The sequence below is a fragment of the Dioscorea cayenensis genome, chromosome 16 (assembly GCF_009730915.1).
Source record: "Dioscorea cayenensis subsp. rotundata cultivar TDr96_F1 chromosome 16, TDr96_F1_v2_PseudoChromosome.rev07_lg8_w22 25.fasta, whole genome shotgun sequence".
NCBI classification, from domain to species: Eukaryota; Viridiplantae; Streptophyta; class Magnoliopsida; order Dioscoreales; family Dioscoreaceae; genus Dioscorea; species Dioscorea cayenensis.
The window spans coordinates 1,067,524-1,090,837 of NC_052486.1; the positions used below are offsets into that span (position 1 = coordinate 1,067,524).

At 38.6% G+C, this 23,314-nt stretch overlaps 1 protein-coding gene across 2 annotated transcripts; it reads left to right on the plus strand.

The window, feature by feature from the left end:
• The first annotated feature begins 20,072 nt into the window (after positions 1–20,072).
• LOC120278991 (pentatricopeptide repeat-containing protein At3g02330, mitochondrial) lies at positions 20,073–23,222 on the plus strand. 2 transcript variants are annotated; one of them, XM_039285803.1, is made up of 2 exons: positions 20,299–20,372; positions 20,456–23,222. In XM_039285803.1, exon 2 carries the CDS (start codon positions 20,515–20,517, stop codon positions 22,720–22,722), a length of 2,208 nt encoding a protein of 735 aa, XP_039141737.1. In that variant the 5' UTR covers positions 20,299–20,372; positions 20,456–20,514; the 3' UTR covers positions 22,723–23,222. The 2 variants fall into 2 exon arrangements, with proteins under 2 accessions (XP_039141736.1, XP_039141737.1); XM_039285802.1 differs by having other exon boundaries at positions 20,073–23,222.
• The last annotated feature ends 92 nt before the right edge of the window (positions 23,223–23,314 follow it).

Consider the following 23,314-nt stretch of genomic DNA (forward strand, 5'->3'; position numbering starts at 1 on the left):
TTTTGAGTTTGTAACCCAGTCCCTTGATTATTCTGAAAGCGAGTTCAAAGAAAACAGGGAAGGAGGTTGTTAAAAGATCTTGAGATCACTTCATTAAATTTTATTTCCATAATCTTTGATTACAGAGATTTGCTTGTATGTTACCATGTGAAGCAGAATGCTTACCGTGTTCGAGATACCAGATTTGAATTAGGATATGTACTCGAGTTTGCTTTATTATTGGTTATTTTTATTAATCTTCTTTGTTGCATCTTATTTGACTCTTTTAAAAGTTCTCTATTTTCCTCCAAGAGATGAAAATTTACCATGCTCAATAGGCTTTTGATATTATGAACTCATCTTGCACCTCTCACTGGATAGGCTCATGCAAGAAAAATAGGCTCTTGTTGTTATTTGAGATTGGATAGTGCTCACTTACACGTTCATTAATTGTCTCAGTGATCCATTCTCACATTCGTCCACTCAATGGTACCAAAGTATTGATTTCTGTATAGATACTATCTTTGGGTCGGCCGTCGGGATAGCCTCGAGGATATGCCTGTCATAGACTGATTATCAGAGTCATCATCTGCAAAATAGAATTAAAAAGATAATTAAAATACTTAATCATAATCACTACTGATTTTATTTCTAATTGATGGGAGTGAGTTATAATTAAAAGCATTACATCTATTATTTTATACAATATCATTTATTTATAATACATAAAAATAATTTCAATCACATTCTTTCTCAGTACTTCCACATTCCCTCAAACTAAACATTGTTTTGTATTTACTTTTTATTCTCCTCATTTCATCATCTTAATCCATTACTCTTGTTTATATGGTTTCTTTTAATTCCCTGAATTCCATTAGGAGATTTATGATCCCGAAATAAAATAATAATAAGATATTAAAGAATTTAGAAAATGAATAAAAGAAGAGGGAAAAGTTTGAAGTTTAGAAATTTAAAGTTTCAGTGATTAAAATTGAGATTTTAAATTTTGAGACTTCTCACATGATTGAGGATTTTTACGGGGTGTTGAGGAGTGGGGGAGCGGATGCTTAGAAAAAGAAAAAGAGCAAGGAAAAGAAGAGGGAAAGAGAATATATATATATATATATATATATATATATATATATATATATATATTCGTTTGAAATTTAATATATATATATATATATGCAGATAATAATAGGAGAAATTAAAATATAAATAGTAAATAAAATAATAATAATAATACATACAAAAGGAGATTATGGATAGGGATCGAATTTTGAATTCAAAATTTATAATAATAGAAAATCTCTCAGGGTAGTTGGAGATTCTTGAGTGTTGAGGTTTTGGAGAGGGGACGAGGAGGGAGGCGGAAAAAGGATAGAAAAAAAGAGAAAATCTGAGAGTTTTAAAGGAAGAGTGAGAATTAAAGAGAGAAAGAAAAAGAGGCGCGAGAGAGGAGAGATAGAGCAAAGGGAGACGGAAGAGGAGAGACATAGGAAGGAGAAAAAGAGCGAGGAGAAGAGAAGAAGATAGAGAGAGAGAAGAAGGCGAGGAGCGTTGGACAGACCGAGACAAAAAGAAGCGATCGGGTTTAGATAAACAAAAAGAGAAGTACTTATGTTTAACAGATCCATTGTTGTGTAATCCTCACTTTGAGTTTTTGCACATGCTTGTGTGCATTTAAATAAGAATATATATATATATATATATATATATATATATATATATATATATATATATATATGATTTTCATGCATTTAAAGAGCAATAGATGCCCGTACATGCACACTCCTTTCTCTTTCTAAAAGAATATATATATAGTTTCTCTTTTTATGCATGCATGTACATGCATTATCATGATTCATTTTTCTCTAATATTTATATATACATATGTAATTGCTTTCCATGCATTTAAGGAAAAAAGTCCATGCACGTGCATGCATTCATAGCATGGGTTTCTTTCTTTCTCTTGTTTTCACTCTCCTTCTCTCGCAATCTCCGAGACTATGCATAATAGCTTCGAAGCATGCTCGTCTTCTCTCTCAAGAGCATCATCAGCATCATCAACGACGTCACTGTCCGGCAATATGGGCGGTGGTAGCCGGATGAGATCTTGCTTCGACGAGGACCACAACTCAACCCAACTCAATGACGTCACTGTCCGGCGAGGTCCTCGTCGACGAGCTTCCATTCACAGTAAGTCGGTTAAAGAAATTCTTCCGCCATCCCTCTCCTCCTCGCTGCCTGGCCTTTGTACTAGATCACTCAAGACTTCGTTCTCACTGGCGTTTGGGATCATCGGTCACGAGTGTGGCCGCCATGCAGCCTCTCAACTACTCTCTTCTTTCTACTCTTTTTGGTTGAAAGTTTCAGAGCCCCACCGCCATGGCTGATCGCGAGCTTCCTCCTTCTGCTTGGGTTCTTATAGCATCGGAGAAGCAAGTAAAAAGGAGGAAACAAGGCATGTGTTGCTTGGAAAGAGACTTCCGGCCTCCGATGCGGCGGACGACGAGCATGACCAGATCCATCCCTGATGTTGGAGTCGGAGAACGATGGAAGCCTCAAGCTGGAGCAAAACCAGAGAAATGGTTGCGCCGGTGGATGTCTGAGTTTGGAGCACTATATAAGGTCTGAATGCCGGCCACAATAAACTTTATAGCATCAATGAAGATTAGCAGTCAAAATTATGTAATGCAAGCTTGATGCTTCTCTACCTTCCATATCCTATCCTTTTTGTTCTTGATGGTGAGAAGAAATGAGAAGAGTTGCAGGATGTGATGATACTTTTAAAAAAGAAGTGTGATTTCCTTGAAGTATGAAAGAAAAGGAAGGGAAAAATATGATGAAAGGTGAGAAAAAGATATGAGATGAAGAGTGATTTTAGAGAAGGAAAAATATGGAAAAAGATGAAGGAGTGAATTTAGAGAGAGAAGAAAAATATGGAAAAAGATGAAGGGTGAATTTTAGAGAGGGAGGATGGAAAAATGGAAGGAGATTGAGTGAAAAATAAGAGAAAGAAAAAGGAAAATATGGGAAAAATGAAAGGATGGGTTAGAGAAAAGTAAAAATGAAGAGAGAGTAAAGGATAATTTGAATTAGAAATTATTTTGGTAATTTCATTTTGCGGGCCTCCTATATATCATATAAATTTATAGATTCAGCTGTCAGAGCGCTTGGCTTTCTTGGGGTGAGAATTTCGTGAAATTTCTCTCGTCGTATGCGAGCGGAGCACTGCAGAATGGCTGAGAATTTCCATGAAATTTCTCTCGTTCCACATGAGGTTTAGCTTTTCTGGGGAGTGCGAGATTTCTATCGAAATTCTCTCATTCCAGCGTGAAGCCTTGGCTTTCTTGGGATAGCAGAAATTTCGTATAGAATTTCTCTATGCCTTGAAGTCTTGACTTCCTAGGGTGACGAAATTTTTCATGAAATTTCTCTCATTTCACCTTGAAGTCTCGACTTTCTAGAGAGTAGTGAAATTTTCATAATTTTCTCTAATTCCACCTTGAAGTTTTGGCTGGCTTTTTGGGAGTAAGAAATTTTTCATATCAAACCATTTCTTGAGCTCGACTTTGAGGTCTTTTTGACACGCTCATTGGAGTAAAAAGTTAAATGAAAAGAAGAATAAAAAAATTCCTTAGTGATATGAATGAAAAGTTCACAAAAAATATCTCTAAATCAACAGCTCGTAGAAGAGTTACAAAGATTTTTCTTGAAAGCTCAGCTTGGATGTCTTTTGACACTCGTTGGAGTGAAAAAGGAGGTGTAATATAAAAATCTTTTCTTGAAATGAAAGGAAGAGTAAAAATGAAAAATTTCCAGAGAGAGAAAAATGATGAATATGAATGAAAATTTTTAAAAACATGCTTCTCGTCGACATTCGTTAGAAAAGTTGAGTTGGCGAAAGATTTTTCTAAGCCCATTATAAGATCTCTTTCAGAGTTTGAGGATCGTTTTAAAATCAAGTCAAAATTATCAAGTTAATGACCTAACCATGTTAAAGGTCACGACTTTAAAATCAAATGGTCGAGGCTCGAAAGCGTTGAAGAGCTAAGGCCTCAAATCGTCGATATAAGCGACAAAATGCAACTCACGAGTTTTAAAAGGTGCTCAGAAGCCAAGACTTGAGGAGTTTCTGAAGTCGAGGCGGAGAGTTTTACAAGCGCAAAGGCAAGGTCTTGATGATAAAAGAAACCAAAAGTGTGCAGTAAGCAACTTCGTAAATGTAGAGTGGTGATGACTGGACTAGCTATGTTGAAACACAAACCCACATAGAAATTGAGAGGCTACATCCACTAAAGGCTAAAGGATCTTGACGACACTTCGTTATAAGAGCTAAGGCGCTGGGGCTAAAAAAATAAATTTTTGAAGGCGTGATAGAAATAGCTCTTTCTAAAAATCTCTTGTTAAGCTCTCTTAGAGAATAGCTTTCTTCTTTTTGTATTCTTGTCTATGATCATGTATTCGCATGCATCTTTGAAATAAAATATATATTTATCATGTTTACTCAGATTTACTTCTCATTCACACCTTGTTTCTTGTCGGAGGTTCCCATGACATTATGCGGGGGTAATTAATAGTAGGGAGCTTGCCCTAATAGAATCATGAACCCATGATCATTTGAAATATAAAAATTAAATTTTGATTTGTGATCCATGCTTTTCAACGGTCGATCCTAATCAAGGCGGCGTGGAAAAGAAAAAGGACCCTAAAAGTCAACAGCGCCCGGTGGGACTAACTTCTCCTCCCGTCTTTGAAACAAAGTGTGAATGAGAAAGTAGTAGATAAAAAACAAAAATCACAGGTGTTGTTAGCACGATGTTTTCCTTCTGTGAGGTTTTTCTGATGGCACGCAACAAACAACACCAACAATCTGTTGCATCATGCATTTTTCCTTGGTGAAGGGCGCTCAAGTGGAAGCTTCCTTATGTACGTGTACATTAGGCGTTCTTGGAGTGAGATCAAATTTGGGATTTGTTGGAATATGTCAACTTCGTGCCAAAGCCAGCGTCATCCTGGCGGGGTTCAAAGTCACGCTTGCCATCGAGGGGACGACGGTAGAGATGTTATACCACTGCTTTGAGGGTCGAAGAGGATGCTCGATTCTTTGCTAAAACATCATGTATGACCAACTCACCTTTCGAAAGAAATTCATGAGCATTAAGGGAGGAGAGGGCGAAGAAGAACCTTCCGTTCAAAATCACGGTGAAGGAGAAAGAGTGGTATCCTCAGAAGCCAAAGTTACCCTCAACAAAATCCTTTATGATGGGACGTCCAGGGTGACCAAGAGGAAGACACCCTCACCTCGGAGGAAAGGCGAGTTTTGTCTTGTTCAAGGCTCGGGAGATGGCTCTTCAAATTCATTTACCAACTCTTTGGCACCTCACGAGAATGGTGAAGGAGGAACTCCACTCTTGGTGAGCTTGAGTCTTCGCAAAAGTAGTGATGATGAAGGGAGGCGAGGGCCACGAAGTCCTCGATTCAAGAGCACTTTTTCCAAGAAGATTTATGATAACTACACCTCCTACGGAAGCTCTGAGCGGAAAAGGATGACAGGAGAGTTCTATCTAAGGAAAAGAACTTACTTTCAAAGTCGCGAGCTTCCCATATTCGATGGGACTTGCCATACCCGGAAGAAAGCGAAGCTTCTGAGAAGGACCACACCCTCTGCTCGTCGTTCGAGGTTCGGTGGATAGAGGAAACCGGATGAAGAAATGGAGGATCTAGAAGTACACCTCTATCGCGATGTGATTCTTTGAAGGGTTTGAACACCCACTTTTGAACAGGCGTCCCTCGCTAGGGGCTGAGAAGAAGACAACGAGTTGGTACAGAGTGGCATGCAGCGAAGATGATTTTGATCAAGTATTACAAGAAAGGGGCACAAGAAAGGCAAATCATCGACCCAGTGGCGGTGGGTTTGAAACTCCTCCTGGGAGGAATAATGATTCAAGTGAGGAAGAAGATGACAACCTTATTTTTACATCGAAAGCAAAAGATCCGGTGTTTGCAAGATTAAAGAAAGCGATTGGATCAGCGAGAGAAAGATCACATATCTATGATGCGGTTGTTGCATCTTTAGCTGAGTGTGATCTTTCGTTTGAGTAATCGAGTCGAGAACATGCTCCCATGATAATTCAAAGGGTTCATAGAGCAAGCACCATCCGTCTGAGTTATCCCGGGAAGGGAAGATGATGAAGAAGAAGTTCTTGGGTTGCATGAGCAAAAGTGGAACATCAGCGAGTGCTGGAGCCGATGATGTCTCGAGAAAGGAAGTACAAAGATAGTTCTTTGCGCAATTAAAAGCAGAAGCCAAAGGGTGCTACGCTGAAAGTGATGGTGACAAAGCTCCTCAAGCTTTTCATGATCAAGTGAAAACTTATCCTAAAGGGATCTGATGTTCCCCAAGTTCAAAGCGGTTTAACGGCTTAGGAACCACGATCAACATTTAGCTCATTTCATACTTGACGTAGTGGGGACTGAAGCAGCAACCCATCTTTGTTGTTAAGACAATTTGCCGCTGAGTTTAAGCTGGGGTGGCTTTTGAATGGTATGCAGAACCTACGACTGAATCTATTCAGACATAGCAGCAGATGAAGGACTCCTTTAGCGTCGGTTCGGTGAGATTCTTGATAAAATCACTATAGTCTGATTTGGCTAACACAAAGCAGAACAAGGATGGAAAGTCGTAGATTAATGTGATGAGATGGGCGCAACAGGCATCAGTGTGTGAGCAACCACTGATCGGATGCATGCGGTGGGGCTATTGGTGGGGAATATGTGATAATTGGATGGCTCCATTTCTCGAGCTCATCCAGATATTCATACCTTCGAGACTTAATCTCTCCAGTCGAGTTGGAGAAAGAACTAGTCGAGGGGTGGTATCGCGATGTACAACCCACTAGAGTGAGACGAAGAAAGCCAAGAAAGACGGGGCAGGTGTTAAGCGTGTAGCCTTTCGCGGTGATAAGGTGAAGGGAGGCACTACATCGACGAAATTATGATAAGCAGAAACCACCATCACTTGGGAGTGGAAGTGAACCGCCCAAGCCTATAAGTTCTCTTCAGAGAGGATGAGTAAAAGTATTCGCTAGAAGAGGACAAAGTGAGTGAAAATATTCAAAGATGCGTTGAAGGTGGGTTTGTAGTTGCGGGAGAAAAGCAAGCGACGGAAGGAAAGCGAGACAAGAAAGGATCGCTAAATTTACATCCATACCACAGAATATTGGGTCATTCGATTGAGAGCGCTATGTATTTAAAGATTGGATTGAGTGTCGATGTCAAGAAGGGAAGATTACTTTATCTAAAAATGTGTTGCTCGACCAACCAACGAGCATACCAACTATGTGTCGATTGCACTACAAGAAGAAACTTTGTGGGGGCAAGATCACGACATATCAGGAGGCACTACAGGGCGAGGGAGGATCTCAAGTTCCCAAGGAGCCTGCTCCTCTTGGAGTTCCAGAAGGCTTATGGGAAATTTTCATCTCAAAGAAGTCAAGAAAAATGTTGAAGAGTTGGGAGGCTCCACAGTATCAAGTGGCGGAGAGCTCGAGAACCCGATGAGGAAGCCCAAACAAAAAGTCTAAGAAGAATAAAAAGATCAAGAACAAGAAAAGAAAGCGAGAGCAAGTGAAGCCTGCTTTGAATTCCATTACTAGAAGTCAATTATTGAGGAATATATTGACTCCTTGGAAGATTATCGACAAAGGAGAGAGCCCTAATTACATTGGGTGATTATTTTCTGATGAGGTCGAGGAGCTACTCTCGAGACTTGAGCGAGTCTCAAGATGAAGAGCCCATGGTTGAGACTTGTCGAGTTATTACCATATATGAAGAAGAAGCTTGGGATGATGTTGATGATGAAGATGAACTTGAGCTCTACTATCGGATGAGGATGATTTCTGTACTGAGCAGTTATATGATCGACATGGAGACCATATGTGAGTAAAAAGCAGAAAAAGAAACAAGCTTTTTAAGGAAAGGGTTCGGATAGGCGAATGCGAGGTTCGCGAGGAAGCTTCAACACAATCTTATCAAAGCAAACCGGCGTTATCCAAAGAGAGAAATCAAGAAGAGCACCTAAGTATAAAATACTTGAAAGGTGATGCCATATGAAGAGATTCGATCCTTTATCAAAGAGGTGGCATATGACCTCACTCATCGAAAGCCACATATTCCGGATGGTGATGCCCCTTGGAATGAGTGCGGGATCATGGAACCTAGTGAATCTTTCTTTTTGTCAGAGGAGACACATCTTCACCATAGTGAAGATCGGAAGAGTTGACATGGAGGAAGGGAAGAGCATCTCATCTTCTAAGCGATGTAAGTGATGGGAGCTTCTCCATAAGAAGAGATAAAATTCAAGAATTATTTGGGAAAATGGCGGAGGAAGGGTTATTGCTTCTAAAGGAGAAAAGGGATGTTACTATAAATATTAAAAATCATCCTAAGTATTGTCCTTTTCATCATTTGATAGGGCATACATTGGAAGATTGCAATGGTTTCAAGAGCTGGTTATGAGAAAGTACTCAAGTCGGTGCTAGTAAGCCTACGAGGAGTATTTTTGAGGATGTCGGTACATGCTATGCCTTGACAATCAAAGGGAAGGCATGATAATGGGTGTATCCACCAAGATGAGGGAGGAGGAGCCTCGAGATGATTAACAGCGTCGCGAAGGCTTCTCGAGCAAAGCACGTGGCACTAAAGATAAAGGGAAGAGAAAGTGATTGATGTTAATGAAGATATTGTGCAACCACGGAAGACTTCTACTTGAAGACACAAGATTACAATATTCTGCCCACTTGAAGAAGATTCAGCTCAACTAAGTGTTTTTGATGCGCTGATGATGTCGCAGGAGCTCAGAGACACATTGATTCATGTCTTGCAAAACCCAGAAGATTATCAAGCTTATTTTGTTGAAGCTCATATGACAGAAGCTCTCTACGCATTTGGTTCTCGGAGATTAATTTCTCGAGAGAAGGACTTGTTGTTGGGAGACAAAGGAGCACAATAGGCCCTTATATATTCTTGGGTCTTGTGATGGGACAAGGGTCAACCCGAATCCTCATTGATCCAGAGCTCATCGATGCGTCTGATGACACTAAAGACTTTTGCATGCCTTGGCGTTGGAGACATATCACCTGCATCGTGAAAAGATTGTGGTCAAGGCTTTAACGAGCATAGTCAAAAAGCCCTTGGGTCGATTACTCTCCCTTTTTAAGATTGGGAAAGGCGGCGTCGGATGTGAAGTTTCATGTTATCAACACGGATGCTTCCTATAGAGCATTGTTGGGAAGACCATGGCTCGCATGAAAATTATGTGGTTCCTTCCACTTTGCACCAATGTTTGAAGTACGTGAAGGATGATGATGTATACCGCATAGATGGTGAGATTCAACCGTTTGGTGTGCATGAAATCAACTATGAGGGATGCAAGATATTTTTGTGGATACACCAAAAGGGGGCAAGCTTTCTCATGACCAAAGATGCGCTCTTATGAGAGTTACTAAAACTACCAAGCTCACTCGGAAGAAGGGTTTCATTTACGCCTTTGAAGCCGCACTTTGGAAGTGATCCGGAGTCTTCGAAGAAGAAAAGATCATGAAGACATACAAAGTCGGCTCACTCAAGCTGCTTGTCGTCACAAGAGGAGCCGATATTTTTGGAAGTGATGGTTACGACGGAGAAGAACTTTCATTTCTACCAATTAAAAGCAGAAGATGATGATGATGAAGTTCGGTTGAAAGCTCTCGTATGTTACAAGAATCTGGGAAGGCCTTTACAAAAGCTACTGGATGAGTCGCATGTTAACTCAGTAGAATGACTCATTACCTTTTATGTGCCTTCTTGCCATCAAGAGGAGAGAGGGATTCTCTTCTATAAGTCTGATCCCAATAAATCTGATGATGAAGATATTTTGATGAGCAAACCCGATGGAAGATGAAGAACCTTGGCCTTTGAGGATTCAAACTACTATCCTCCTAAGCTAAGAAAGTTGATAAAAGCAAGTTTGGGGTTAGTTTGAAGCATTCAAGAGGCAGGCATATTCTCTTTGAGAAGCTTTGGCATCCTTTCAAGATTGCTATGCAAGGCCAGAGGCTTGAGCAAGAGGGGTCTTGGGTTTCAAGATGAGCAAATATGTGAATGTCGCATGGTGTCGACTATTGAAGGGTCGGGATGCAGGAGATGAAGATCCAGGTGAAGAAGTATCGAGATGACCACCTCATGAAAGATATAAAAATTGAAGGATGCACCCTCGAACTTGAAGATGGAGGTCAAGCTACAATTGATGAGTTAGTAGAAATCAACTTGGGAAGTGAGGGGACGATCCTAAACCCACTTTTTTAAGTGCACAACTAGCTCAAGAAGAGAAAGAAGCCATTCAAAACATTCTTGTGGAGTATATTGACTATTTTGCGTGGAGCTATAAGGAGATGCCAGGGCTTGACACAGGAGTAGCAGTGCATAAGCTCGCCATTGACCCAAGTTTTCCACCAGTAAAACAAGCACCAAGGAAGATGAAGTTTGATCTGGAGGAGGCGTCATTGAAGAAACCAAGAAACTAATCGAAAAGTCTGGTTTCATAAGGGAGGAAAAAGTACCCTAATTGGATTGCCCGACATAGTGCACAGTCAAGAAGAAGAATGGGCAAATCGGAATATGTGTGGACTTTAGGGACTTAAACAAAGCATGTCCCAAAGGATGATTTTCCACTACATTATGGAGATCATGATTGATAACACTTCCTCTTATGAGATGTTTTTCTTTCATGGATGGTTTCTCTGGGTACAACCAAATCAAGATGGATCCCGGAGGATGAAAAAGCATCTTTAGCGTTCAGGACACCAATAGGCATCTCTTGCTACAAAAGTTATGCCGTTTGGACTCAAAGAATCGCGAGGGGCAACATATCAAAGAGCCATGACAAAATTTTTTGATGATTTGATTCACCAAGTCGTAGAGTGCTATGTAGATGATTTGGTGGTGAAGACACAATCAAAAGATCAACACCTTAATGACTTAAGAGCGGTGTTCGATCGTATTAGGAAATATAACTTGAAGATGAACCCTATGAAATGTGCATTTGGGGTATTGTGCGGAAAAATTCCTTGGATTAGATCGTGAGGCACCGAGGAATAGAGATTGATCCTTCAAAATTAAGGCAATCATAGAAATGCCACCTCAAAGACATTGAAGCGGTGAGGTCCTTTCAAGGACGTCTAGCCTATATCCGAAGATTCATCGCCAATCTTTCGAGGCGGTGCAAGCCGTTCTCAAAGTTGGTAAAAAGGATGCTCCCTTTTAAGTGGGACAATGAATGCCAAATTGCTTTTTGAAGAAATCAAGCGCTACTTACTGAATCCCCAGTGTTAGCGGCACCAATTGCAGGAAAGCCATTGATATTATACTACGGCCTTGGATGGATCTCTTGGAGCTCTACTAGCCCAAGAGAATGAAGAAGGAAGGAGAATGCCCTATACTATCTTAGTAGAATGTTGGTGGGTCTTGAAAACAAATATACACCAATAGAGAAGCACTGTCTCTCCTTGGTGTTTGCGATAAAGAAGCTCGGCATTATTTGCTCTCACATAAAGTTATTCTTATCTCAAGAATAGACCCACTCAAGTATTTGATGACCAGGGCCACTACTTCTTTGGAAGATTGGCGAAATGGGCATTGATACTCATGGAGTTCGACATAACTTATACTCCACAAAAAGCAATCAAAGGTCAAGCATTGGCAGATTTTCTTGCGGCGCATCCTTTGCCCGATGAATCTCCCTTGAGATGTGATCTCCCTGATGAAGAGACTTTGGCAATTGAAGAGGGAAAACAATGTTGGCGAGATGTACTTGATGGAGCTTCTTCGATACAACCGAGCTATTAGACCCTAAAAATTCCCTCAAGTTAGAGCTGGTATTGGACTCATCTTCATTTCTCCCGAAGGTGGGATCCTAAGATACTCTCTTTCTTTGTCAAAGCCATGTACTAACAATGAAGCGAGAATATGAAGCTCTTATTCTTTGGATTGGAGCTAGCGGTCGAGTATGGGGATTCAAAGCTTGCATATATATGGCGATTCACAACTCATTATAAATCGAGGTTGAAGGAAGTTTTCAAGACTCATAAGCTAGAACTCCTTCGAGTATCATCGAGAGAGTTATTGAATTGTTGAAGCAAATTCACGATGTTAAAGGTGGAGAGAGTTTCAGGTCGATTAATGGAAGCGAGATAGTTTAGCCAAATTGGCAAAAGAGTTGGGTGATCCGGATCAAGAGGAGATCCAAGTCACCATTCGAAAGCAGGCGAGTGCTAAGTTCATGCTTTGATGAAGAATTCGAAAACAAGAAGCTCAAAAAAGAAGAAATTCTGACAGTGGTTGAAGATGATTGGAGAGAGCCTTTCATTAAATACTTGAAGTATGGCGAGCTCCCAGATGAAAAGTCTCGAGCTACTGTGATTAAAAGAAAAGAGGCGATGAGGTTTACCCTTGTTAATGATGTTCTCTATCGAAGATCATATGATCAACTCACTGCTAAGATGTCTCTCGAAGGAGGGTCCGAAGAAGTCATGCATGAAGTCCATTCGGTATTTGTGGAGCTCACCGGTCAGGGGACCCGAAGATGCGGTTGAAGATTAAACATATTGGGTACTATTGGCCGAGCATGATTAACGATTGCCTACAATATGCAAGAGCGAGTGCAAACTATGCCAAGCCCATGGGGATTTCATTCATCAACACCCCAATCCTTTACACCCTACAATCTCTTCATGGCCTTTCGAGATGTGGGGGGCGATGTGATAGGGTCCCTATTGAGCCACCATCATCAAGAGGGCATCGCTTTTATATTGGGCTGCCATTTGACTATTTCTCACGATTGGGCGGAAGCCATTCCTTTAAAAGGAAGTAAAGGCGAGAAAACATCATCAAATTCTTCAAAGATCATGTGCTATATAAATTTGGGACGCCTAGAAGGATCATCTCGACAGCAGGCGAGCATTCAAAAGTTTCAAGGTTGGAAGGTTTGCTCAACATCACAAAAATAGATTGGAGGTATTCCTCTATCTATAATGCTAGAACAAATGGTCTTCATTTGAAGCATTCAATAAAACAATATCAAATTGTTGAAGAAAGCAGTTTCGAAAAGTCAAAGGGATTGGCACGAAAGGCTTCCTGAAGTTTTATGGGCATACCGAACAACGTATCGAACACCGACTCAATCAACACCATACTCGTTGGTATTTGGTGCAGGAAGTTGTTCTTCCACTTGAAGTCAAATTCCATCTTTAAGAATTGCCTTACAAAATGAACTCACAAATGAAGATAGAGTTAAACTTGCGTTTGGATGAGCTTGATGCTTTTAGATGAAAGAAGGCTAGAGGCCCAACAAAATCTTGAAGTCTACAAAGCAAGGATGGCTCGAGCTTACAATAAGATGGCTCGATCGAACTTTCGAGAAAGGAGAGATGGTATGGGTGTTAAGAAGACCAATCATCACCAACAAGCATCTTTGAGGGGCAAATTCAAGTCAAATTAGGGAAGGCCCATATATTATAGAGGTAGATCTACGAAGGTGGGGCTTATCGAGCTAGTCGGCGCTCGATGGAAGGAGACCCTATGCCACCCATCAATGCGCGTTTTTTGAAAAAATATTATCCGTGATGTATATGTAATGCATGATTTGAAAAACTTGTGTTTGTCTATGACGGAATGTCCAGTGCTCTTGTTTGAAGCGGGTTGGTCAAAGCATAGTACATGCTTCTCGAGGCAAATTACGAGTTCTATTATCTTGTTTCTCTTTTTGAATAAAAAGCGCATTGTAGAAGGAAAAAATTTGTGTTTGTCTATGACGGAGCGTCAATGCTCTTGTTTGAGCAAGATTGGTCGAGCGTGATAGATGCTTCTTGAGGCAAAACATAAATTCCATCATGTTGTTTTTCTTTATCAAGTTGAATAAAGATATGATTCTAAGAAAAATCAAGGAAATGAGGGATTTTTGGTAAAAAAAATCATGAGTTTTTCAAATACAAATGTTGTTTTTCATCAAGTAGCTCATCGGGTATCCGGATCGACTCTAATCTTCATGAAATTTTGACCACATGATAAACACATGACAATAGTCAATATGAGCGGTGGAGATTGAGGTTGAGGTCCATTTACCTCTCATAGAAATTTATAAGTTCAAGTCAAATTTTTGTTAAACATTGCGGTCTCCATTGTTGATCTTTAAGTTGATGATCGGTGGCTAAATCTTTCCTGGTACTCATGAATAGACTCATAGAATATTTTTTTCTTTGAGTTGGATGGTCGAAATCATGTTTGAAGTGCAACAAACTAAAAAAAAAACCAAACAAACAAACAAAAAAGAGAAAGAAAATAGAAAGAAAACAGAAGAAAATTCTATAAAAGTAGAAAAAGGGAAAAAAGCTGCATATGAAGTCAAAGTTTTGGTTGAAAAAGAAGAAAAGGAAAAAGTTTCTAAATTGGGGAAATTGAGGAAAATATCATTCAATATGGGATTTTAAAAAAATGATCTCAAAGTGAGATTTGAAAAATTTTTTTGAAGTTTGAGAAATACTTGTACCTTCCTCCCTCAACTATTGTGTGTGAGGAAGCTACAAGAGGGGCATTTGTTTATATGGTTTTCTTTTAATTCCTAATTCTATTAGGAATTTATAATTGAAATAAAAAATAATAATAAGATATTAAAAAAAATGAAAATGAATAAAAAGAGAGGGAAAAAGAGGGAGTTTGAAGTTTAAAAAGAATTTAAATTCAAAGTGATAAGAATTGAAAAAAATTAAATTTTTGAAAAAATTCTCACGTGATTGAGGATTTTTACGGGGTGTTGAGGATTTTTGGGGAGAACAGGATGCTTAAGAAAAAAAAGAAGGAAAAAAAGAAGAGGAAGAGAATATATATATATATATATTCGTTTGAAATTTAATATATATATATATATGAATAATAATAAAAAGAGAGGAAATTCAAAATAAATAAATAAATAAAAATAAAATAATAATAAATACAAAAAAGGAGATTATGGATAGGGATCGGAATTTTGAATTCAAAATTTAAAAAAAAAATAATAATAATAAAAAAAGAAAATCTCTCCCGGTAGTTGGAGATTCTTCGGGGTATTGAGGATTTTTGGGAGAGGCGAAAAAAGAGAGAGCAGAAGGCGGAAGAAAAAAAAGGAAAAAGAAAAGCGGGGAGAAAATAGAGAGGAGAGACAGAGCAGGAGGAGAGACAAAAGAAGGGAAGAAGAAGAGGAGGAGAAGGAAGAAAAACAAAGAGAATTTAACAAGTGGACGAGGGAAAGAAGAGGTACCATGTTTTTCAATCTCGTTATTATATATAATCCTTTGCATGGATTAATAAAAAATATGCATGTGTACATAAATCCTTGCTCGTATAAAAAAAACTATGTGCACGTACATATGATTCATGCATGCATTTAAAAAAAAAAAGGAACTCATGCATGTTCATCCTTGCATGCGTTGCTTTTTTTAGCGGGAAAAAAAGAATAATAAAAAGAAACAATGCACGTTCATGCCCTATGCATTTTTAAAAGATAAGTAAATGCACGCACATGAATGAGCATGAACTTCTCTCTCTCTCTCTCTCTCTCTCTCTCTTTTTCCGTGTTTTTCTCTCTTCCTCTCTCGGCCCGAGCACGTGGTTGAAGCCGTCGTCAATCGGTGATGGTTATGACGGCCTTGTGGAATCCGGAGATCGACAAACTACGTGTTAAGGCCGTCATCTCCTACCCCGAGTTCAGGTTCTAATCTTTGTCCCCCACGGTGATCCAAATTCTCGAGGCTTCGGGAATAAGATGAACTCCCTCCTCCCAGTGCGAACCGGGTGTTTTACGTTTCTATGCCCCTACAAGAGAATGAAAGAGAATGAACCATCGGTTAAGCCATGATCCCGGTCCCGTGCTGATAGCCTTGTCTAAAAGATTGAAGATTAGCATGCCAGAATCGAGGACAGAGAACTGCAGTCATTGTTGTTTTTTTTAAAGAGTACATTTAGATCTGAGAGCAACTGTAGTCTTAGTTGGCAGTAGCTTGCATGTGGTTCTCCCTAGTTTTATCTTCTCCCTAGTTTTTTTTTTTACTTATCTCCTTGCAAAGTTTTTATTATTATTATTATCATGGTTAGAAACTCCAAGCATGCTCCTTTCAAAATTAGTTTAGGCCCTGTGTCTTATTTTGCTATGTCCCCATATTTGATTTTTTTTTTAGAATGATGATATTTTCTTTTAAAAAAAGATATATGGAGGAGAAGTTTATTGGTGAGGGGCATTTCGCGGTAAAAAGAGGTGAGAGAAAAAAAATGATAAAAAAACAAATATATGAAGGGTGAGTAGAGAAAGATGGAAAAAAATGAAAAGAAGGATGAGTTAAGAGAAGACAAAAAAATATGGAAAAATGGAAGGGTGAGTTTGAGAGAGAAGGAAAAAAATATGGAAAAAAATAGAAGGGTGAGTAAAATAAGAGAAGAAGGAAAAATATGGGAAAATGAAAGGATGGGTTAAAAAGCAGAGAGTAAAAAAATGAGAAAAAAAAAAGAGTAAAGGATGAATTTGAGTGGGGGTATTTTGGTAATTTTATTCTTGTAAGGCCTCCTATCTAAAAAATCTTATGAAATTTCTCTCATTCCACCATGAAGCCTTGGCTTTTTCTTGGGAGTAACGAAATTTCTATGAAATTTCTCTCATTCCACCTGGAGCTTGACTTTTTCTTGGGAGTGAGAATTTCTATGAAATTTCTCTCATTCCACCTGAAGCTTGAGCTTTTTCTTGGGAGTAACGAGAAATTCTTCATGATTTCTCTCATTCCACCTGAAGCCTTGGCTTTTTCTTGGGAGTAACGAGAAATTCTTCATGATTTCTCTCATTCCACCTGAAGCCTTGGCTTTCTTGGGAGTAACGAGAAATTTTTCCATGAAATTTCTCTCATTCCACCTGAAGTCTTGACTTCCCTAGGGGGTAACGAGAAATTTTTCATGATTTCTCTCATTCCACCTTGAGCCTTGGCTTTCTTGGGGTAACGAGAAATTTTCCATGAAATTTCTCTCATTCCACCTTGAAGTCTTGACTTCCTAGGGGTAACGAGAAATTTTTTATGATTTCTCTCATTCCACCTTGAAGCCTTGGCTTTCTTGGTGTAACGAGAAATTCTCCATGAAATTTCTCTCATTCCACCTTGAAGTCTTGACTTCCTAGGGGTAACGAGAAATTTTTCATGAAATTTCTCTCATTCCACCTTGAAGTCTCGACTTTCTAGGGGTAACGAGAAATTTTTCATAATTTTTTCTAATTCCACCTTGAAGTTTTGACACTTTTGGGGTAAAGAGAAATTTTTCATAAAAAAAGTCAAACCATTTCTTCAAGCTCACTTTGAGGTCTTTTGACACTCATTGGAGTAAAAAAGTAAAATGAAAAGAAGAATAAAAAATTCCTTGAAGTGATAAAAAAAAAATGAATGAAAAGTTCACAAAAAAATATCTCTCGTCAACACTCATAAAAAAAAAGAGAAGAGTTGACAAAGATTTTCTTGAAACTCACTTGGAGGTCTTTTGACACTCGTTGGAGTGAAAAGAGGTGCAATGAAAAGTATTCTTGAAATGAAAGGAAGAGTTAAAAAAATGAAAATTTCACGGAGAAAAAAATGATGATGAATAAAAAAAGGAATGAAAATTTTTCACCAAAAAAATGTTTCAGTCAACATTCATTGAAAAAGGTTGAGTTGGCAAAGATTTTTTTCTAAGCCCATTATAAGATCTCTTTCAGAGTTTGAGGATCATTTTAAAAATCAAGTCAAAAATTATCAAGTTAATGACCTAGCCATGTTAAAGGTCACGACTTTAAAAAAAATCAAATGGTCAAGGCTCAAAAGCATTGAAGAGCTAAGACCTAAATGCATCATGTAAACGACAAATGCAACTCTGAAGTTTTAAAGTACTAAGAAGCCAAAGACTTGAGGGAGTTTCACAAGTCGAGGAACCCGGAGATTTTACAAGCGTAAAGAGCCAAGGGTCTTGACGATAAAAAGAAGCAAAAAGTGGCCAAGTAGGGCAACTCAGTAAAATGTAGAGTGGGCTGCGACTTGGACTAAGCTATGTTTCAAGACACAAAACCCACATAAAAAAAGAAATTGAGGAGAGCTACATCCACAAAGCTAAAAGGATCTTCTGACACACTTTCAGTATAGGAGCTAAGAGCGCCAGCTAAAAAATAAATTTTTGAAGAGCATGATAAAAATAGCTCTTTCTAAAAAAATCTCTTGTTAAGCTCTTTTAGAGAATAGCTCTTTTCTTTTGTATTCTTGTCTACGATCATGTATTCGCATGCATCTTTGAAATTAAATATAAAAAAATTATCATGTTTATTTAGTTACTTCTCATTCACACTTGTTTCTTAATCGGAGGTTCCCATGACATTGTTTGGGGTAATTAATATTGGGGGCTTGCCCCCTAATAGGAGTTATGAACCCGCAATCATCTGAAATATAAAAAAAAAATTAAATTTTGATTTGTGATCCATGCTTTTCAACCGGTCAATACCAATTAAAGGCCGGGTGGAAAGAAAGGAGCCCACAATGTTCTACAACTTAATAATTTAGGGTTTTTTATTTTTCCTCTTTGTTTAGTCTTGTAATTTTATAATAATTTTATTTTATTTTATAAAAAAATTATAATTACTTTTAAGTTATTTTTCTATAAAAAAATATATTTTTTATTAAATTTTTTAATATGGGGCGTGGGCGGGTATACCCGTGGGTACCCGATTATCCATCGGGTACGGGTGTGGGTTGGGGTTTTTAAAACCCGTCGGGTTCGGGTTCGGGTTTGAGTATACTAACAGGGTAGTGGGTACTGGTACGGATATAATAAAACCCGCACCAGATCCAACATGTTGCCATCCCTAACTGGGTGGTCAGGTCTCTAGGATCACTCACGCTACAATGATAAAAAAAAAAACAAAATACAAGTGGCATTGTGAAGACTAATAAGATTCATGTCATTTATTCAGACAGCACAATTAGACAGTGATTAAATATGAGCTTATTAAAGCTGGTATTGATGATCAGGTTTTTAGGATCACTCACGCTAAAAAGGTTAAAAAAAAAAAAACAAGTGTCACCCTAAAGATGTATATAAGATGTGTGTCATTCATTCAGACGGCACAACTAGACAATGATAAAATATGGGCTTATCTGAAACTGATATCAATTGTCAGCTCTTTAGGATAACTAATGTTGTAATTGAGTTCTCTAGTTGGCTTCTTTCGTCTTAGTAACTTAGGGGAATAAATGGAAAATTTAATTATGTTCCAAAAAATGAAAATGCAGGTTGAATCTCATAAATTGGGTTGATAGTTAAAAATTATACTTTCTTATGTATTGTTCTATTTACTTATATATTTTATGATTAAAAATTAATTAAAATTAGGTAATAAAACAAAATTTTATCCTCATTGTCTCTTTTCTAACATGAAGAGAATAGAGTCCATGAGATTTGCTGTATATTTTTTTAATAAAATTTTTGAGTGGTTTCTAGTTGTAAAAGTCTATGAACAAATAATAATGATTTCTAAACTTTATAAAAATATGGTTTCTATAAAAGGATGTAATATAGAAATATTATATCAACAAATAATTTAAAACTTCAAGATTCCATTTTATGTCTTTTTCATATTCTTTATTAAAATTTCGATCAACTATTTTTCTATAATTTTCATTTTCAAACTATTAAATATACCATTGCAATCATAGTTTTTCAAATAAAAAAAATAAATATATACTTAATTTTGATATAAAAAAAATCATAAGATTTTAATTAAAAATAAATACATATATAATCTTCCACAATTACATATGCAATAAAGAAGCTATGTTTTCATAAAAAGTTTTTTTCTTAAATAAATCATTAATTTATATATAACTCAATCCATTAAAAACATGAAGAAAATTAATCTAAAAATTATTTAAAACAAAAAAAAAATTATAAAATATTTCTGAAATTCAGAGGTGATAAATAATTTCACTAGTTTTCAGGGGGTGGGCAGCAAAAAAAATCGAATGAAAGAAAGAAAGAAGAAGAAAGCTTCAAAAACTCGAGCTTTTTAATGGCTTCTGAACATCAATGGCGTTCACACCTCTCCTCCTTCCCCTTCTCACCAAGCTCCTCTCTTCCATCTCTCCAAACCTTCGCCATGGACGCCTATTCTCATCAACCTCTCTTCCACCCAGGAAGACCTTCTCCCACATCTTCCAAGAATGCTCCAGGTCCCAGCGATCAAACGCCGGAAAACAAGCCCACGCTCAAATGATCATCTCCGGCTTCTCTCCGACCATCTTCGTATCCAACTGTTTGATCCACATGTACGTGCGTTGCTCCCTTCTCGACCTTGCTCGCAAAGTGTTTGATGAAATGCCTCACAGAGATATAATCTCTTGGAATGCAGTGATTTCTGGGTACTTGCAAACTGGGTTGATTAACATTGCACGCTCACTGTTTGATTCTATGCTTGAACGAGATGTTATCTCTTGGAACACTGTCATTGCTGGTTATTTGCAGAATGGAGATGCTTGGGAGTCTATAAGCTTTTTCTCGGCAATGAGACAACAATGCAACAGGATTCAACCGGATCGAACAACGTTCGCCGTTGTCCTCAAAGCGTGTTCTTTGTTGGAGGGATATGAGATTGGAGTTCAAATTCACTGCTTGGTTGTGAAAATGGGATTGGATTTTGATGTCGTGACAGGTAGCGCTGTTGTTGATATGTATGCTAAGTGCAAGTGCCTTTGTGATTCACTTCAGTTCTTCAATGAAATGCCGGAGAAGAATTGGGTTACTTGGAGCGCGGCAATTGCCGGTTGTGTTCAGAATGATGAGCATGTAGAAGGATTGCGAATGTTTGTCAGTATGCAGCGGGAAGGACCGGCGGTGAGCCAGTCGGCTTATGCTAGTGTTTTGAGATCATGTGCAGCATTGGTGTCTGCAAAAGTTGGGAGGCAGATCCATGGGCATGCTCTGAAGAATTGTTTCGGTTCTGATATTGTGGTGGGGACTGCTATTCTTGATATGTATGCGAAGAGCGATAGCTTGGATGATGCCCTGAGAGTATTTCAAACTCTTCCAACTCGTACGTTGCAGGCTTGGAATGCCATTATCGTTGGTTGCGTGCGGAATAACCAAGGTCTCAAGGCTCTGGAATTGTTTCGGGTAATGAATAGGTTTGGTATTGGTGTCGATGAGATTAGCTTGTCGGGTATTTTCAGTGCTTGTGCTGAGGCTAGAGAGTACTTGCAAGGTTCACAGGCACATTGTTTAGCTATCAAGACTTGTTTGAGTTCAGATATCTGTGTGAGCAATGCTATTTCGGATATGTACGGAAAATGTGGAGCTTTAACCGAAGCTCGCATTGTATTCGAGGAGATGAACAGGAGAGATGCCGTCTCTTGGAATGCTATCATTGCAGCACTTGAGCAGAACGAGCAGTGTGAGGAGACATTGTTTTGTTTCGCTGAGATGTTGCGGTGCGGTATGGAGCCTGATGAGTTCACTTATGGTAGTGTTCTTAAAGCTTGTGCAAGTCTCGAGTCTTTGGATTTCGGCGTCAAGGTTCATGACAAGATCATCAAGTGCGGACTTGGTTTTGAATCATTCGTTGCCAGTGCTCTTGTTGACATGTACTGCAAGTGTGGTGCCATGGAAGAAGCTATGAAGCTCCACAACCGAATGGAAATGCAGACAATGATTTCATGGAATGCTATAACATCAGGATTTTCACTTCAGAACCAGAGTGAGGAAGCTCAGAAATTCTTCTTCAAGATGCTCAATCTCGGCCTGAAACCTGATAATTTCACATACGCTACAATTCTCGACGCTTGTGCAAATCTAGTGACAATTGAACTTGGGAAGCAAATCCATGTTAAGATAATCAAAGATGAATTACAGAATGATGTCTTCATATCGAGCAGCCTCGTCGATATGTATGCAAAGTGCGGTAACATGCAGGATTCTCTTCTGATGTTCGAAAAGATGGCAGTACGAGATTATGTTTCGTGGAATGCCTTGATTTGCGGCTACTCACTACACGGTTTTGGAGCCGAAGCGATTTGCATGTTTGAAAGGATGCAACAAGAAAATGTAAGACCTAACCATGCGACATTTCTTGCAGTCCTTCGGGCATGCGGGCACGTAGGTCTGGTTGACGTGGGCGAGCAGTACTTCAATATGATGACTGATCATTACAAGTTACAACCACAGCTTGAGCATTATTCATGCATGGTGGATTTAATCGGGCGAACAAGGGGAGTTCATGAAGCTGTAGAGGTCATCAGTAAAATGCCATTTGAAGCTGATGATATTATTTGGAGAACTCTTCTCAGTGCATGCAAGATTCAAGGTGATGTTGAAGTTGCAGAAATAGCGGCAAGGAATATACTGAATTTAGATCCTGAAGACTCATCTGCATATGTACTTTTATCAAATATATATGCGGAGGCAGGGAGATGGACCGATGTCTCGAAGCTGAGGAAGATGATGAGGCGGAGCAGGTTGAAGAAGGAGCCGGGTTGCAGCTGGATTGAGGTGAAGAATGAGATGCATGCTTTTCTTGTCGGAGATAAAGCTCATCCAAGAAGTGAAAAGATATATGAGTTGTTGGATGAACTGATTGGGGAGATGAAATGGATTGGACATGACCTTGATGTTGATCCAATTTGAATCAGTAATGGCTGAAAGCTGAAGCTGCAAAAAATTTTCTGCTAAACTTTGGCTTCAGAACAAAATCAATAGTGAATCAGTATCCAAATGATCCTTGTTTGTTAATTTGCAACCGAAAATCAGAAACCAGCATGCCGGTTCACAGAGAAGCAATTTGGATCGGAAACGATTTGAGAACTGAAACTGCAAAGTTTTGGTAAAAAGAAATGGACCGTATTGGAATGTTTCATGCTTGTTAGAAGCGGAATCAGAATCGTCCTTGCAGAGAACTAATTTGGATCAGAAACTAGGTGGAAAAAAAAAAACCAATTCTGCTAAACCTCTCATGATTTAAAATCAGAAAATCAGAATGTCTGCAGACAGAACCAATTGGGATCAGTAATGGTTTGACAAATGAATCTGCAAACATTTTTTTGCCAAACTTTAGTTTACCTAAATCTGCTTCGATACCTTAATTCAGGCTATTGTTGATCATGAATCATTTTGGTTTGTGACCTGGCATATTCAGTGCAAGGCTGATTGAAGTATATGTAACCTTAATTCCGGCTATTGCTAGACCATTCTCATCCAAAATGGAAACTAATAAAATTAG